Here is an 18,410-nt window from a genome sequence, read left to right as displayed (position 1 = left end):
TTAAAAAGACAAAGTCTAATATGGCCTAAACTCCTCCTCCCTCAGTGTTAGGAAATTCGTGGACTGGTACGTCATTCTGTCAAGCGACCCGATATTTCAGTAAAGAAAGCAACAGTAAAAGGAAAAGCAAAGAGTTATAAACATATTTAATTACTGTATGAAATTCTTGTAAGTAGAAGAATATAGGAAATTATTTCTACTGAATATCTAGAAGTACTTATGATTATGGGAGTACTTACGATATTATACTATGGTGATTGAGAGCATCAAGTTTAGTGACAAGCCTGGATTGGTGTTCCGGCTATGTCACATGGGTGACAGCATGCTTCTAAATCTCTCAAAGTCTCAGTTTTCTCATCTGTCAAATGGGTGGTGACAGGACTCACACTTCAAAGAGCTGTTATGAGAATTTAAGGAAACAAGGCATGTGAGGTGCTTGGGACAGTACCTGTGACACGGTGAGCATCTGACGAATGCTGGCTTACGAAATCTATGTTTGCTACCATTTCTCTCTCCTCCCTTCCTTTCTGGGAGTTGATTCTTCATACATCCAGCACTATGTTTACAAAGGGGGTCTGCCAATCTCAGCAGACTCTGAGCTTCACGCTACTCAAGCTGAGTCAATGAGAGCCCTCTCCTGGAAGGTGCTGGATCTAACCCTTAAAGAAGGGTTATCCCTCCCTGGTATGAGGTTGTGAGGTATAAAGTGACAGGAAAGCTAAGAAAATGAAAACTTATGGAGAGAGGCAGAAAGGAAGACATGGAGAAAAGACTTCTGGGTGGCATGCCCATCCCTGTGGCCAGCTACGATCTTGCCCTCACTATAATGTGGTTGTGGGGCTAATACATTCCCCCTTGTACCCAGGCTTATGGAAGTTGGGTGTCTGTCATTTACAACAAATGGGGTTCTAATGAATGAAGCTATTATTAGGAAAACAAGCCTTAGGAAAAAACACCTGCTAATTTTACTAGCCTAATTAGTTATGTCAAGTTGTGGGCAATTTGGTCTCATTTTATGAGATGCAAGGAAATAATTATTGCCATCTTTTTTATGTAACCTGAAGTTATACTGAGAATCAGTACAAAAGTAACTTCTACTGAACTATGTGATAATTTCACGTTTTCACTCATTTAATGATCATGAAATTTTATTTGCACAAGTTTGCAAATACTGATATAAAACGGACTGACATAGTGGACTGAAAAATGTCATGTATTAATTCCTTGTTATATCATAAAATATATGAGATTTTATATAGGAGAAAAATACTCTTAATAATTGGCTTCCTAAAATATTATGAAACATTTAGTAATTAAAATAAAACAGTATACCTGAGTCAAAATATTAACTACTACTAAATATACACAGCCAGCTGTCAAAGACTGAAGAGGGAAAACAGTTATCCATCCATACATACATTTTTATCTGAAAAGATGATTATTATTAACCATTAACTGCAGGTATAATCATATACAACTATACAAAGTTGTGTGTGAACAAACACATATACACAACTATATGCACTACTTACAGCTATAAACGCATGACCAGACTAAAATAATAGCTTGGGTTTTTTTTGCTATGACTATCATTTAAATGAAACAGAACCAAATAATCAACTATACCAGGCTGAAAAAGAAATAATGTTCAGAGAGCCTAGAATAAAATAATAGTTATAGTAATAGTAATGCCTTGACTGGAATACTTTTTTTTTTTTGATGAGGAAGATTGTTGCTGAGCTAACATCTGTGCCCATCTTCCTCTATTTTGTATGTGGGATGCTGCCACAGCATGGCTTGATGAGTGGTGTATAGGTGCACGCCCAGGATCTAAAACAGTGAACCCCGGGCTGCCAAAGTGGAACATGCGAACTTAACCTTTATGCCACTGGGCCGGCCCCTGAAATAATTTTTAAAGAAGATTCATAGGGAAATTTATGAGCAAAATAATGCAATCTTTTTTAGTGTAGAAGTCAAAAGCTGAGCAGAGGAAAAGAGCTTTTCTATACCCACATACACAATGAATTGCACAACTTTCTAAACACTTTCAGAGGTAAAATATCCTACAAAAATGTTAGCAGTTTTACTTAGTAATTGATACCATAACTTCAAATCATAAAATACGAGTGTGTGTGCGCACACAGGCACTCTCCTGCATTTGTATGTGCACCTGCCTGCATCTGTATGTGGTATGAAAACAGGGATGCAGACAGATGTAAGGCTCAACTCTCCGGTGCAAACTTGACTTTTAACCTGAACCGTAGGTGACAAACAGGCGAGAAGGCACGTGTATCCCCTGATTATCTCCAGAGATTTAGGGGCCAGGAGTGGGCTTGGGCCGACTGCAGCTGAGTCCCACCGCCGTCCTGCACAACCACCTTCACTATGCAGCTGTGTAGTTTTCAAAGGAACTCAAATCTGGGACTCAGACAGCAAGGGGAGGTTGGGAGAAGAAGGAAGAAGCCAGGAAACGTCTGTGTAGGGTGAGGAGGCTCTAGACACTGCAAGTCAAGAAGGAGCTAGGAGGTCAGTGGCCAGTGAGCAGAGAGAGAGGAGATACAAATGAAGGAGTTAAAAGCCAGCCAAACAACCGGGGGTTAAGGAAGGTCACCCACATAGAAGCCTAGTGCTCTGTTCCTGGATGGACCCTCCATTAGCTGATGCTCTTAGTCAGCATCACAATACTGTCTCAGCCTTTGTGTTTTGTTTTTTTTTTTAAGTCATACTGTATGATCTGCCCAACTCGCTGGGATAGTTAGGAGCATAAGAAAGTGGTTTGAGAAGTACAAATAACAATACGAATGATGATGAAAGATTTATTGTTCTATTATTTTACTTTTTTTTTTTTTCTTTTGAGGAATATTAGCCCTGAGCTAACATCTGTTGCCAATCCTCCTCTTTTCTGCTGAGGAAGATTGGCGCTGGGCTAACATCCGTGCCCATCCTCCTCCACTTTATATGGGACACTGCCACAGCATGGCCTGACAAGCGGTGCGTAGGTCTGCGCCCGGAACCCAAACCTGTGAAACTGGGGCCACTGAAGCAGAGTGCGCGCACTTAATCGCTACCTCACCGGGCCGGCCTCTATTATTTTACTTTTTAACAGATATACTCCAGGTGACTAAAATCAAATGAAAAACAATTTAACTGTATTAAAAGGAAAAATTATATATTCACATGATATAGAGTAAATCAAATTAAATAGTTCCATATTGCTCAAACAAGATAAGGGGACTACTGACAAAGTTGTGAGCTTTGTAAAATTTCTACAATTATTCAGCTAATTTGAGTTCAATTAAAAATTATATTTACTTAATAACCTTTTACAAGCAGAATGTGTTATTCTGGGCAGCCGAGGGTGCTAGACAGCTAGATTTCACCCATTTAGACTTAATTTTTTAGGACTGCCATTTTGGAAAGAAATTTATTAAAATATAGTATAAATTCCTACGCCTCTCTTAACTGATTTATATTCTGTCTTCAAAAATAAACAAACCATAATTCATAGCTTAAGCTTCTTTTTATTGTAAAAAGCCCCCAAAACTACTCTCTTTTGTTTTATTTTAGAATTCTCATATATCCTTTTTATAATTTTCTTTCTCCTCCTTACTGTCAGAATGCCAGAAGTCATTTCTCATCGTCACCCTTTTTCTCCGTTCTGTCACTTTCATTTTGCTACAGACCCATAACTCACTGGCAAACAATTTAAACTATTTACAACAGTGTCTCAAGTAACAGTTAATACCTCTGAGAAAGTAGCTTTTCCACGAGCTAATAGAATCTTCACTGTGTTTTGTATATAATATCTGTCCTAGCTGCTCAGATAATTTTTCACACGATTCTCAATAAACGAGAAAGGTCCCTAGGAAGGGCTGAGCTTCGGACACAGATATCGGCAACACAGTCAGAGAGATGACAGGGTACCAGGGAAGCACGGAGGAGAGGTGGGAGTGGAAAGGGTCCTGGAAGATGCAACACCTGTGCTGAGTAGGACAGGATGAGTAGGGGCTGGGCAGGCAAAAGAGGAAGGAGTTAGAAATCAGGTAAGAGAAAAAACCCAGATGGGCAACAGGATAAAGACAAGAAAGACCACTACCTGCAGAACATCTGAGAAGTTTGGTGTCACACGGACATTAGTTTGGAGCAGAGAGAGGCGTGAGATGCTGCCACACAGGAAACTGAGGTCAAATCCCCACGTAGCCTTGTACTCCAGGTGAAGGAGCTCAGATTCCATTCCAGGGGCTACTGATGGTTTTTAAACCAGGGGAGCAAATGCCAGTTCTGAGTTTTAGATATATCATTGTAGTGTCTATGTTGATACAGAGATACCGATTAAGAAAGTACTGCAATAGTCCTAGCAAAAGATGGTAAGGGGCCTAAAGTAGGGCAGTAATATTAGCAGTGACTTTTAAATATTTAAAATACACATACTTGAAAGTTGCTAAGAGAGTTGATCTTAAAAGTCCTCACCACAAGAAAAAATATTTGTAACTATGTGAGGTGACGGATGTTAATTAAACCTATTGTAATCATTTCACAATAAATACATATATCAAATCATGATGTTGTCCACTTTAAACTTAGACAATGTTATATGTCAATTATATCTCAATAAAACTAGAAAAAAAAAAGAAAATATCTAGCAGAGCATACCTGATGAGATTCTTTGTCAGCAACTGATCATTGGTTAAAACAATTAGTTTGCTTGTTTTTAATAGCATCTATCAATTAAAAGATGCCTAAGAGCGACTCATATCTATGGTACTCACTCAGTAATAAAATAAAACTCCATAGGCTACCATAATACATATACATATATATGACATTATAAGATAATTGATAATAGAAAAAACTTAAAGAGGAGCTGGGAGAAAAAACGTCATTGGGAGGGAAAAATCATAGAGATAAGAATTTTCTGAAACAGCTAATTAACAGTCAAGAGATGAGATGGATTCCTCTCGGTGTGTCCTATGGCAAGGTACACATAGCGTACTCAATAAATGCTTACTAAATAGAACCAGAGGGGCCGGCCCCGTGGCTTAGTGGTTGGGTGCCTGCACTCCGCTGCCGGCGGCCCGGGTTCGGATCCTGGGCGCGCACCGACGCACCGCTTGTCTGGCCATGCTGAGGGTCCGTCCCACATACAGCAACTAGCAGGATGTGCAACTATGACATACAACTATCTACTGGGGCTTTGGGGAGAAAAAGGGGGGAAAAAAAAGGAGGAGGATTGGCATGGATGTTAGCTCAGGGCTAATCTTTCTCACACAAAAAAAAAATAGAACCAGAAAAATCATTATATGATTTCTCTTGCTCTATCCGCTCCAACATTGACTACTTTAAGTATGTCACACAAGATAACTGATGTTCAGTGCTCTCTCTTTCTGATAACAGCTGTACGTAAGTCATCGTTAACAACAAAGGTATAAAAGCTATTATGGATAATTTTCTTTCATTTACTTTTAACAGCAGGTAAAATCAGCCAGCATTACAGAAAATAGTATCAGGAAAGAAGAAAGTATGAAAATTGGCTAATCGCAAAAAAAAAAAAAAAAAAAAACACATAAAGTTAAACATGACTTTTTTTTCTTGCCCCTCGAATAGAGTATTTGAAAATAGGGCTTAGAAATGTCCTGAATGTAACAGCAAAATAGGAACTCGAAAGCAATATTATTTTTCAGGGGCTGGCCTGGTGGCGTAGTGGTTAAGTTCACGTGCTCCGCTTCGGCGGCCTGGGGTTTGCAGGTTCAGATCCTGGTCGCGGACCTACGCACCGCTCATCAAGCCATCCTGTGGTGGCGTCCCACATATAAAGCGGAGGAAGATGGGCACAGATGTTAGCCCAGGGCCAATCTTCCTCAGCAAAAAGAGAAAGATTGGCAACAGATGTTAGCTCAGGGCTACTCTTCCTCACCAAAAAAAGGAAAAAAAAAGAACAATAATTTTTTACCCCTTCAAATGACTGACCACTGAGTAGGAGAATTTACAGCAAAGTGAAGCTTTAGTGATATAATAACACTTTTTTTTTTCCACTAGGAAGTAGCTTATTCTAAAAATGTTTCCTCTGTTCTCTGGAAAGCACTGGAGAAGCAAGGAGGTGAGACAAGCAGATTTAAGGTAGATTTTAAATTGGATAAGGTGAGACAAGTGAACTTATTTGTCTTTCAAGCTTAGAAAAAGCAACTATAGGGGGCTGGTCCAGTTGCGTAATGGTTAAGTTTGCACACTCTACTTCAGGGACCTGGGGTTTGCGGGTTCGAATCCCAGGTGTGGACACACATACCGCTCATCAAGCCACACTGTGGTGGGGCCCACGTATAAAATAGAGGAAGATGGGCACAGATGTTAGCTCAGAGCTAATCTTCCTCAGCAAAAAGAGGATTGGCAACAGATGTTAGCTCAGAGCTAATCTTCCTCAGCAAAAAGAGGATTGGCAACAGATGTTAGCTCAGAACTAATCTTCCTCAAAAAAAAAACAAAAAGAGGCAACTATAATGGTGCCTTCTTTTCTTGCTGTATTAACTCAGAATGATTCGGTCCTCTGCAATCTGAACCAGACGGCACATACAAGCTCCTCACTCCCACCTCCTGTCCAGGCACAAGCCCTTGACCCTCAAGGCAGGCTACTCTGCCAACTTCCCCGACACACAGCCACTCTGCCCCTCACTGCTGTGCCGCTGCTGCTGCTGGTCCTGCCCCAGCTCGGTCACCCCTCTTCCCTGAATCTAATCACTTCCCACCCAAACACAGCACTGCTCAGCTCGTGATTCATCCATTCAAGAACGATGTGTGTATGTTGTGTGCATGTGTGTGTTTATATTATATATATAACAGAGTACTCAGAAGGAATAATTCTTCAAAGATAGAAATAACAATTGTGAGTGACTTGCAGACTGCGCGGTTTGCTGAAAGGTGGAGACTCAACAGTGACTTAGGTCCCCAGTAGGCTGACTGGAAAGACAGTGATACCACCAGCAGAAAATAAAAACTAACACGAGAAAAGATGAAACTAGTTTAAAGGTTCAAGAAAATCATGACCTTGAAGGGAAACGTCTTCAGATTGCAGTAGAGCTTCCCTGAGAAAGGCTGAGGAGGAAAATGGGTACCTGTCCAAATGTTGGATCCAGTTCCGGCTACAGTCAAAGCATTTTCCAACCCTACTTCCCTTACAAGTGATAAACGCTCGTGGATTACCCTGCTGGATACAGCACGAGGCAGTCTTACAGGTCTGCTTTTACTATGCGAAGTGAATGATGGACAAATATTTTGAATGCCATGTTTACTTTTAAAAATGCATCAGAATTCTTTTATTGCCAACAATGAACAATCATAATAAAGATGTATGTTGGTCCCAAAATTCATCTCTTAAATTTACTACGTGGTATATTGCTATTTGCTAGTAAGGTAGTTACCATTTCGATTTTAAGCCAAAGTACACAAATAGTTCAGGTTGTTATTTTTAAATTAAATAAATTCCATTGTCTGCTTGTAAAAGAAAGGCACTTTAGTGCCTTACCTGAAAAACTAACCTTGAAAAACAGAAGTTTAAAACAATCTTACTTTACAGATATTTAAATGTTTCATATATGTACTATTGTATTTTAAATACCATTCTTCTACTCGCAACTATTTACTACATAATTTAAATATAAGAAACGTCCATTTTTATTTCTTAAAGAAATTACTTTTAGTTTCAGTGTGTTTTTTAACAAATCAATTTTTCTGCAGTTAATGTCCTATTGAAATAATGACATTGAAGTATACAGCCATTTCATTTTCAAATTTAAGAATCTAGATATTTGTTAAATAATGACATATTTGATTCAAGTAATACTTAGAAGAAAAATTTTTAATATCAGATCCTGAAATGCTCCAAGGAAATTTCCTGCTTGATTTCAGGTTTTTGTTCTCCTCACATGTGTTCTTATGATATACTAAAGAAACCAATCTCACCTGTTTTTGATTGTAGGTTTCTTCTTGGTTCTTCAGGGGCCTCAATTGGCTGATCAGCCAGGAAAAGTCGAGCTTGGTCTATAGCATTCAGGACAGAATACTCTTTCTCCTTTAATTCACGTCTCAGGGCCTTTGCAAAGAGAAGCAAAAGTTGAATTTGTAACCTAGTGTGTTCACCAAGTCACAAAACATCTTCAGTTAGACCCCTTCTGACCACACTTGTCAAGGGAATGACTAATAACCAGTATTTAATCGAGATTGGAAGTAAAAATATAAATTTTACACATATGAATGATGAAACACATGTATAAAAGCAAGGAGATGATTCCTGTAGAACTTAAACATGCAAAAAAAAAATCTTTACAATATTCACCTAAGGGAAATTGTTACAGTGTATTTGAACTTCCACAGAATGTACAGTTATCACTGCCGTCAGATTGCTAAAATAGAACAGCCTGTTCAAAGATACTTTTTTCATATAAGACTGACTGCCAAAAAAAATTGCATCCAATGGTCCAGAAGAAGGCAATTTCACAAGTGGTAATGAGATCCTCAGAAGTGTTTTACATTCTTTAGAAATATTACAAAAAAAAATTAAGAGATAGAAACAAATTGAAGGACATGAAATCAAAACTAAATCAAAGAAAACACATAAAAGACAGGCTCCAATTATCTTAAAATATGTTCCATCTCTCATGCTGAGGCAATTACAATTCTTCCCTTGTGAGGTTTTTCATGCAAATCTATGATTCTCAGAACAGTTTGTCTTTAGCACTTTTCTTCTTTCAAGTAGGGTTAAACTTTCACCCCTGCTCCTATAAAATGCTTTGTGAGTAAGACTCTAATTGACTGGGGTTTAAAAACAACAAAACTCATTCAGTGACTAGTGCAGACAAGAATACACGAAGATTTTCTTAGGTGCTATTTTAATGCTATCGCTAAATCAAAATTGTTGTTAATATTGTTATCCTCTTAAAATTATACACACAAACACCTCCTGGCTCTAATATTCTGCTTTTAATGCAGTTCCCTGGCAATGCATTATGAAAACTCAGTTTTTTATTTTCTAAAATATTGCATCCATAGTATTTTTGAATCAAGAAAGTCTTTCCTTCAGAACATAACTATTCTTGTTAATAGCATTTGATATAACCATGTTGGAGTCACAGGATATGTGTGGGCTAAATCCTCAATTTCCACAGTAAATATAAAGTAAAAATTTAAAAAATCTAGAAATACCAGAATAATCATCTGATGTGAAAAACCAGAGTGAAACACCAGAAGAACACTGGTAATAAATTTGAAAGAGACCATCAGAGGTGGGGAGGGATGGGGAGGGAGAGATGGAGTGACAGAACGCTGTTTTTTGCAATAAGCATTGTAAATATTTGACTTTTAAACTATGTAAAATGATTACTTTGATTAAAAATTTAAATGAAAAGAATAAAAGTGAACAGCAACAACAAAAAACCACCAAGCCACAATTTAGCCCCAGTAATAAAGTACAGAATAGGGAGTAAAATACAACTTTCTCTAAAATCGACAGCTCCATTTATGTGTTCTTCTTAGCATCTATATAACCAAAGACAGACTGTGAAGCAAGCACAAGTCAGTAAACTCCCAGATGAATTATCGCCTACAAACATGAAATGATTATGTCAGGGGTAAATGTGACAAACCCTCTACCATCTCTATCTAAGAAACACAGCTTGTGAAGAAGTCCCAAGATGCAACATTGCAGGAAAACAAGATGACCTTCTGACATTTTAAGTTTCTGATATGTGGAAATAAAGTTTCTGATGACAGATCTTGAACCAATTCTTTTTTTTTTTGGTAAGCAAGAGTCACCCAGAGCTAATATCTGTTGCCAATCTTCCTCTATTTTGTATGTGGGTCAATGCCTCAGCATGGCTGATGAGTGGTGTGTAGGTCCATGCCCAGGATCTAGAACCCGTGAACCCGGACCACCAAAGCGGAGCTCGCCGAACCAAACCACTATGCCGTGGGGCTGGCCCCCAATTCTCTTAATTTAGATTATTGTGTTGTTAGAGCAAGAAGCTCCAGATGAATAAAAATACTCCTAGGATTTACTTCCAAAGCCACATGGAAATATAAAATAATGATATGAAAAAACACATTGCTTAAAAGACAGCAGTGAAAAACAAAGGGTAACATAGCAGAATTATTTCTAAAAAATTTAGTGGTCCAGAGGATTTATCCCCAAAGCCCAAATCTCACCAGTGAATGTGGGAATGATAAAGGTTCTTAAAATGATGTGCAAGGGCTGTGCTAGGTTTCTTTTTTTTGAAAGGGAAGTACCAGGAATGTGCCTATTTAATGCAGGCTGCCAAAAAGAAGATGAAGGAGCTAGAAGGATGTCTCCTCGCTCTGGGTTATCACATAGGATGAAGAATTCATAGACAGTAGTTAGAGACTTAGCACCAAAGACGAAGTAGGACACACCAACAGGCAATGATGTGGGAAGAAATTAAAACCTGAGAAAACACAGAACACAAGGGAATGTGACTCAGAGAAGGAAGAAAAGAAATAGTACTGGACCTCTGGAGACACAAAATGATTACGGGGCATATATTTCATAGAAGGTGAATCCACATCTTACGGTGGAGAAAGAAGGTAACATGAGCCTTATGATTTAGGTGTCCGGTCATTCCTGATTGGGAGTTCTGGATTATTATTAGTCCACAAAACATGAGTTGAGTAGGGGTGTGGGGAAGGGAGATGGCAAAGGAGAGATTTGTCTTGAAACTATTTCTAGAATTTCAAAAATCCAAATGTTTCTTTCTCTCCTATTTCCATTTCCATCAAAACAATTTATAAGAAAAAAAAAGAAAGAAAGAAAGAAAAGGAAAGTTTAACTTATGTAGGGAGAATTCGTATAGGACATATGGGTATCAATAGCTAGACAGATTCTAAAATAATCTGTAAACCAGATAGCGTGTGGTTCATGTTGAAAAACAAAACAAAACAAAACAAAAATCCAAATGGAAATATACATTTGTCTACAGAAAGGATACTTGGGAAAACTAACCTGTCAACTTCCTCGATGGGTGGAATTTTATCAACTGAACACAGATGCTCTCACAAGGGGTAACTTCACTGGCTGGCAGTTGGCTCTGCCTGGAAAGCTCCTTCCTCAGGTACCCACATGGCAGACTCCCTCATCCCATGAAGTCTTCTCAGTGGGGCCCACCAACTCACCTTTCCCATCCTTCACAATTACTCTGCCAGCCCTGGTGGTCTAGTGGTTAAGATTCAGTGCTCTCACCACAGTGGCCCGGGTTCGTGTCCCAGTCAAGGAACCATACCACCCATCTGTCGGTTGTCATACTGTGGTGGCTGCATGTTACTGTGATGCTGAAAGCTGTGTCACTGGTATTTCAAATACCAGCAAGGTCACCCATGGTGCACAGGTTTTAGCAAAGCTTCCAGATGAGACAGACTAGAAAGAAGGAACTAGCCACCCACTTCTGAAAAAACTGGCCATGAAAATCCTATGAATAGCAGCAGAGCATTGTCTGTTAGAGCACCGGAAGGTGAGAGGACGGCGCAGAAAGACCAGGCAGGGTTCCTTTCTGCTGTCCACAGGGTCGCTAGGAGTCAGAATCAAGTCAGAATCGACTCAACAGCACTAACAACAAACAATTACTCTGTTTAACTATTTGTGTATTTCCCATGCCTATCATCTTCTACTAGGCAAGGCAGGTATTTAGTTATGTTTATTGTTTACTGTCGGTCTCTCTCAGATAAAATGTAAGCTCCACAAAGACAAGGACCGTTTCCGGTTTTTTCACAGTAGTAAACAAGGCACCCACATCAGTGCTGTGCCCGGGACCTAGTAGAGCTGAGGGGGCCCTGAAATGCTTCCTGGCGGAGCAGGTGTCTAAATTGAGTCTTGCAGAGAGAGAAGGGTACTCCCAGCAGAGGAAACAACACTGGCAGGAGAATAAGAGCGTGTGAGAGTGTGTGCGCTCAGGGGATTACAAACATTTAGTGTAGATCACGTGGCAGCAGCCGAAGCTGAAGAGACAGGCAGACATCTCACAGTCACAAAGACCACTGTGTGGTGTTCTAAGCATCTGAGACTTAAGCAATAATGGGCACTGGGAAGCCACTGGTGAGCTGGACGAGGTTAGTGGAAGTGACTGTCAGACTTATATTTTTGTTTCTTACAATCAAGTCTCCTACTCCTAGATTTATAAAAAACAAGTCTGAGTCTGAGAAAGGCCCACAGGACTGGAGAATCTATTTTCCCTCCTGACCACATTAAACTCCAGAGCATCATAAAACAATCCTCTTTGCACAGGCTGTTGGCGAGGAATGTCTCAAGAACGCCTTTGATATGCTAAGGTAGGGAAGTAGAGAAGGCAAGCGTGGGCAGGGGGGAACCACGCCAAGTAAGTAAAAATATGGGCTCGAGCCCTAATGCCAGCTCACCACTCAAATATCCTAGAGAACAGCGTGCATTTAATAGTATCTGTTCATATTCTATTTTGCAAATTTAATTTTGTTATTCAATTTGTCCGATTTCAATTATACTTAATTTCATGTCAGAAATGGGTTTAACTTTCAACAGCATTACACATATAATCATCTCACCACCCTTTACCTCTCAATTAGACACAAAAGAAAACCAGCATTTCCTAACCACCTGGTGAACATTAATGATAAGATAATTAGCCTCCAACAGAGTTGTTTTGTATACAGAGCTACAAAGTGGCAGTCAACTTTAGGTTCTAACATCACATGACTTATATATGGGCCGCCTTAAATAAGCATAACATAATCTAATTGGAATTTTTTCTATTTTAATGACTTTATATTTTCACTCAAAACAATTCTCTTCTTAGGCAGTAACAAATATTGCCAAGGATGTGAAGAAGTTGGAACCCTCATTCACTGCTGGTGAAATAATAAAACGGTGCAGCCACTTTGAAAAACAATTTGGCAGTTCCTTAAAATGTGAAAAATAAAGTTAAAATATGACCCAGCAATTCTACTCCTAGGTATATACCCAAGAGATCTGAAAGTGTATGTCTACATAAAAACTTGTACATGAATGTTTATAGCAGCATTATTCATAACAGCCAAAATGTGGATACCACCCAAATGTCCATTAACTGGTGAAGGGATAAAAAAAGTGTTGTCTATCCATGCAGTGGAATCTTATTCAGCAATAAAATGAATGAAATACTGATACATGCTACAATATGGATGAATCTTGAAAACATTATGCTAAGTGAAAGAAGCTAGACAAAAAAGCCCACATATTGCATGACTCTATTACTATGAAATATGTAAGTCTCTAGACAGAAAGTTTAGAGGTTGCTTAGGTCTGGGGAGACTGGGGGAAGAATAGGGCAGTGACTTCTCATGGGTATGGGGTTTCTTGTTGGGGTAATGAAGATATTCTAAAACTAGATAGTGCCAATGGTTGTACAACTCTGTGCATATACTAAAAGCCACTGGACTGTACACGTTAACGGAGTACATTTTATGTTATGGGAATAATATCTCAATAAAGTTGTTATTAAAATAAAACAGTAATTCTGTTCTTTATCCCAAAAAAATCCTTTAGGTAATGTTTATTTTCTAACCTTTACCCCCACAAAGCTGGGGGGGGGGCGCAAAATAACAGCTCATCCTGCAATATTGTGACCACGCATCTGTCTCCTCCATTAAATTGTCAGTTCTTCCAGAGGAAGGCTCATATCTTAATCATTTACAATTCTCCTCCATATCTGCCTAGATGTATACAGAAAGCACTAAATAAATGCTTGGGGAATAATGAACAAAGAAAGGAATGCTTTCAGAATTAAATACTATATAAGGTTCCAAAATATGGCAGAGCAAAATATATAACAAAGTCCCCCAAATCTGATTATTCTAAATTAGAATAATAGATTCCAGTTAGTTCTCGATTATTTGAACTATCTACTTTGTAAATTATTGGTAAATAATTCTTTGACGCAAAGTTAGTTTTCTCCTATCATCTATCGGCTAGTAAATACTAAGTATTATACTTTGCTGTTGATCATTATTTAATTAATAGCAAATGACTTTTCCTCTCTCTAGATAAACAAGGAACGGAACTCAATGAAAGGGGTGGTATGGGCTCACCCCATCTTCCCCTTTTTTTCCACATCCTAATTCATGAGGCAACTGTATAGGGCATAGTTCCAAAACTACTGCAGCCATCAGTTTGAAGGTTATATCTGTTATTACTCTTGTATATCAAATCCATCTAAGACATACTGGCTTAAAACAACAATTTATTTTTCATGATTCTGTGGATTGGCAATTTGACCAACTTTTCTGCTGGTGCCACCAGGGATTCCTCCTGAGGCTGTAGTCATCTGTGGCTTGAATGTGGATGGAAGTCCAAGATGGGTTCACTCAGGTGTCTGGAAATTATTGCTGGTTACTGGCTGGAGCATCTCAGTTTCCCTCTATGTGGTCTCTAATTGCCCCATAGGCTGGACCGTGCTTCTTCAAAGTATGGCAATTAGTGTTCCCAAAGGGCAGAGTGGAAGTTACAAAATCTCTTAAGGTATAGGCTCAAGAACAGCCCTGTCCAACAGAACTTTCTGCAATGACAGAAATGTTCTAAAACTATGCTGTCTGATATGGTAACCACTAGTTGCTTATGGCTACTTGGTACTTGAAATATGGCAAATGCAGTTGAATTTTAAATTTTATCTAACTGTAATTGATTTAATTTAAATATAAATGGTCACCTATAGCTAAGGGTTACCATAGTAGACAGTGCAGCTCTAGAATTTGCACATCACTTCTGCCACATTCTATTGTCTGAAGTAAGTCATAAGGCCAGCACAGATTTAAGAGAATGGAGAAACAGAATGCATCTCTTGATAAGAGGGAATAGCAATGATCCTCTGCAGAGGGGGCTGGATACAGAGACGCATGATACATTATTATAACAATTGACCATACAGAATAAAGGGGAAAGGGAGAGTTGGGGTGGGCGTGGGGGGTGGTAATATTTGACGTAATTGGTCATGGAAGGCATCTCAAAGACAATGATATTTGATAAAAGAGCTGAAGGAAGTGAGGGAGCCAGCCATAAGAATATTTGGCCTAACAGCAATCCAGGGAGAATGCAGGTGCAAAGGCCCTGAGGGCAGTGCTTGCCCGGCACAGCAGGTGGCACTGTCAGAGCTGAGTGAACAAAGGATGAGGGTAACCACTTCTGTAAATATATTTTATATTATAAAAATTAGAGGGCAATAAGTCTTTGTGGTTGATAGGAGAGGCACCTAGTAACCACATGTTCATACAGTAGACATCTGGCTTGCTGACTCAATGGCCATTGACCTAAAAGTGCTCTGAGTAGCAACCTATCACAAAGCTGACGCATCTTCCATTCCAGTAGACAGCTGGAAAGACTTCAATCCCCAGACAAGTGCATATCAAATGAAGCCTTAGCCTACAAGCAGCCGACCACGGTCAGCTGTAACGAGGAGGAAGAGACAAAATAACTTCAAATACTAAATTTGAAATTGCATCTTAAAAGTGCCTGCTCTGAAGTGTTTAATATAAGAGAATATAGTCCCAGATGCCTCAAGAGTCAAGAAAAACAAACGGGGAGCACAATGATTGTCCTGTGGCCATCGGAAAACGTCCAACTTCTCTCCCATCCTCAGGTGGCATGACAGTGTACAATGGAATTTTCCAACAAAGATTTCCACCAAAATAAAAATTTTAAAATGCATATTAAATTTATACAATCTATAAGGAAATATGTCAGGCACAAGAGGAGACAGCAATTAATAAGCCATGGTCCCAATCCTTAAGGAACTTATAGTCTAAGGAGGAGGACAGAAGAATGTTAGAATGGGGTACATCCCACAAATCTTTGAGAGAGGTACAAACAGGACACTGAGGAAATATACAGAGGAGGGAGAGATGGAGGGGGTCACAAACAACCTTCTAAAAAACATGTGAACTATATGTTGAAAAAGAACTTGGAATTATGTTAAAGATGATTAAGGGAAAAGCCATTCAAGAAAACAGAATAAACAGGTAAGGTAACCTAGGCTCTCACTGTTTTCCCTGTGAAGTACCCTCTGCATGCTCATTTAAACCAAATGAAACCCCGGGATGTCAGATTCATGAAGACCTGATTTGAATATCAGAATTTAACTACTAAAATCACGGTATCTTCATTCTTAACAGAATTTCTATGAGTCCAACACCCCCCTTAGCAGAGCCCTCCTTTCCTCTCACTTTTCTGCCCCTTTCAAACTCAGGGTGCTCTTCGGTGGCTATGGGTGTTCCTACGAGTGCCAGGTAGCAGAGTAAACCACTCCTTGTTCAACTTTAAACGCCTAGAGAGATTCTCAATGATCCTCTTGTAATGGTCTGGGAACATTTCTCCCCACCTGCTATAATTTAGTGGGAAGGGCAGGGGATTAAGGGATAAGCGGGTATAAAGAACTGATTGGCATTGCTTAAGTCAGAAAGTCTCACAAGTCGATCAGCTGGTCTTCATTTTCATCATGAACATGGCATCGGCTCACTGTCACGGCTGAGTTTCTGCCAGGCCGACAGCAGTAATATGAGATGTTCCTGGCAGCACTAATGCAGACAGGATCCTGCAAGTCTCCTGACATGAAAACAGGGTCTGAGAGAACCTGGAGGCACGAGGGGAACCCCTGCCATCCCCTTCTGCCCTAAACTGGCAAGTGTCATACTGGACCAAGAAAAGGGGAGAAGAAATGCAAACAAGGGGGTGTGTACCAAATCCTGGTGTCACCCCGTCTTCTTCAGTAACAACTGTCTCCTCTCTTGTCTTTAATCTAATGCCATCATCCAAACTGTCTATCAAGTCCCAAAGTTCACTGGGATGCACTTTTCTCAAAATTTTCTAGATCATAATACTAAAATTATAAATAAAGCAGAGCCTGTTGCTCTCCTGTTTAAAACCTTCCAATGGCTTCCTGGCGCACTTAGAACAAATTCTAAACTTCCTATCAAGATCTGGACCTTCCCTGCTTTCCAACCTCCACTATGAACACACCCTAATTTCTAGCTTCAAGATCTTTACTTCTGTTCTTGGAATATGCCGAGCTTTTCCCTCCTCATGGCCTTTTTAATCCAGAAAACTTTTGATTCAAATCTTCAATGACTGGCTCCTTCTCATTCTTTAGATTTGAGCAATCAGTATATCTCTTGGGTGAATGAATGAAGAAATGAGTAAACTGACTTGAAAGAAAACGTGAGAATCAAGGAAGGAAAACTGGGAAATGGGAGAAGCTCGTATGAAGCTGGTGTGTAGAAGAAAGTAGCATGGAATAACTGAGCAGCAGAGGAGGAAGGAGCCTCTCCTTATAGCCGTTCATAGAAAAAGTTATTCCTCAGGACACAACATCTGTGCGCACTCTTAGCAATCTCAATGACACTCACTGGCCAAAGTCAGAGATTCACGAGGGTCATCCTTCCTGACTCTTTAGGGACCCAGCTCCAATACACCCCCACCATCAGTGAAAATATCACCTGGCTCCCCGGCAAAGCCAACCCTCCCTCCTCCGTGCCTCTCGGCTCTTGGCATATGCTTTGCTGGAGCACTAAATACATGTGTCTGTCCTGGCCACTTTGCAAACCTGACTCCTACACCAGACTGAGCCTTCTCTGAAAGCTCACATCTATGCCCCAGAGGGTAGAGCGGAAACTCAATGAATCTGTATATGAAAGAATAAGGAGACGTTTAAAAAACTGTTTTGTGGTGTAGTAAAACCAGATAGAGATTTGCAGCCAAAAGTCTTGTGTTTCAATCCACTACACACCATGTAGGCACACCCTCACCCACCACGAACCCTTGGGTTAGTCTCGTAACTTCTCTGCACGTTAACAACAAAATCTCTCCTTCTACTAACTTCACAGGGGAGACTGAATGTGAACATATTTTGAAACTATTTAGTGCTATAGAATAACTAGTTACTACTAAAATGACGCTAATTTAAATTCTTACCACCATTCTCAGCTCTTCTCCAAGACCAAATTTCTTTCCTCAGCCTCTATTCACTGTTACTCGTGGAGGAAAGTTCTAGCTGTTTCATCTACAGCTTTGGATGACCAATACCAGTATCCAACCCTCTGTTAGTAGGGACAACTGAATTTAACTCTTTAGGGATAAATCTTTAATTATGAAAAAAATGGAATTATGTGATCCTACAAGATTAAGCCAAAAGTTTGGTAAGCATAAAATTATGTTGCAAGCCTCTTAACGTCACTTTAGAGTTTTAGAAAGCAAACAAATAAAAGTAGTGTCTTTTTGTGAGTCAATTTGTTCCAGAATACAACAGCAAAGAAAGCTCTGCGGTGGTAAAAATGGTTAGCCAGTCTATATCACATATGCTAATTTGAGATAAACACCAAATTTCTTCAAATGACCAGTCCAACAAACAATGAACATCTTT

At 39.5% G+C, this 18,410-nt stretch overlaps 1 protein-coding gene across 5 annotated transcripts in view; it reads right to left on the bottom strand.

Annotated features, from left to right (window-relative positions):
* Positions 1-18,410, bottom strand: part of UTRN (utrophin) — a 509,169-nt gene that overhangs the window by 114,945 nt on the left and 375,814 nt on the right. For all 5 annotated transcript variants that reach the window (XM_058534226.1, XM_058534222.1, XM_058534221.1 and 2 more), the window contains one exon: positions 7,954-8,083. In XM_058534226.1, the coding sequence (XP_058390209.1) occupies positions 7,954-8,083 (130 nt within the window). The remainder of the gene's footprint in view (positions 1-7,953; positions 8,084-18,410) is intronic.

Source organism: Diceros bicornis, chromosome 39 (genome assembly GCF_020826845.1).
Source record: "Diceros bicornis minor isolate mBicDic1 chromosome 39, mDicBic1.mat.cur, whole genome shotgun sequence".
Classification (NCBI taxonomy): domain Eukaryota; kingdom Metazoa; phylum Chordata; class Mammalia; order Perissodactyla; family Rhinocerotidae; genus Diceros; species Diceros bicornis.
The sequence above is the reverse complement of the archived record's forward strand: the minus strand, read 5'-3'. Positions and strand labels throughout refer to the sequence as shown.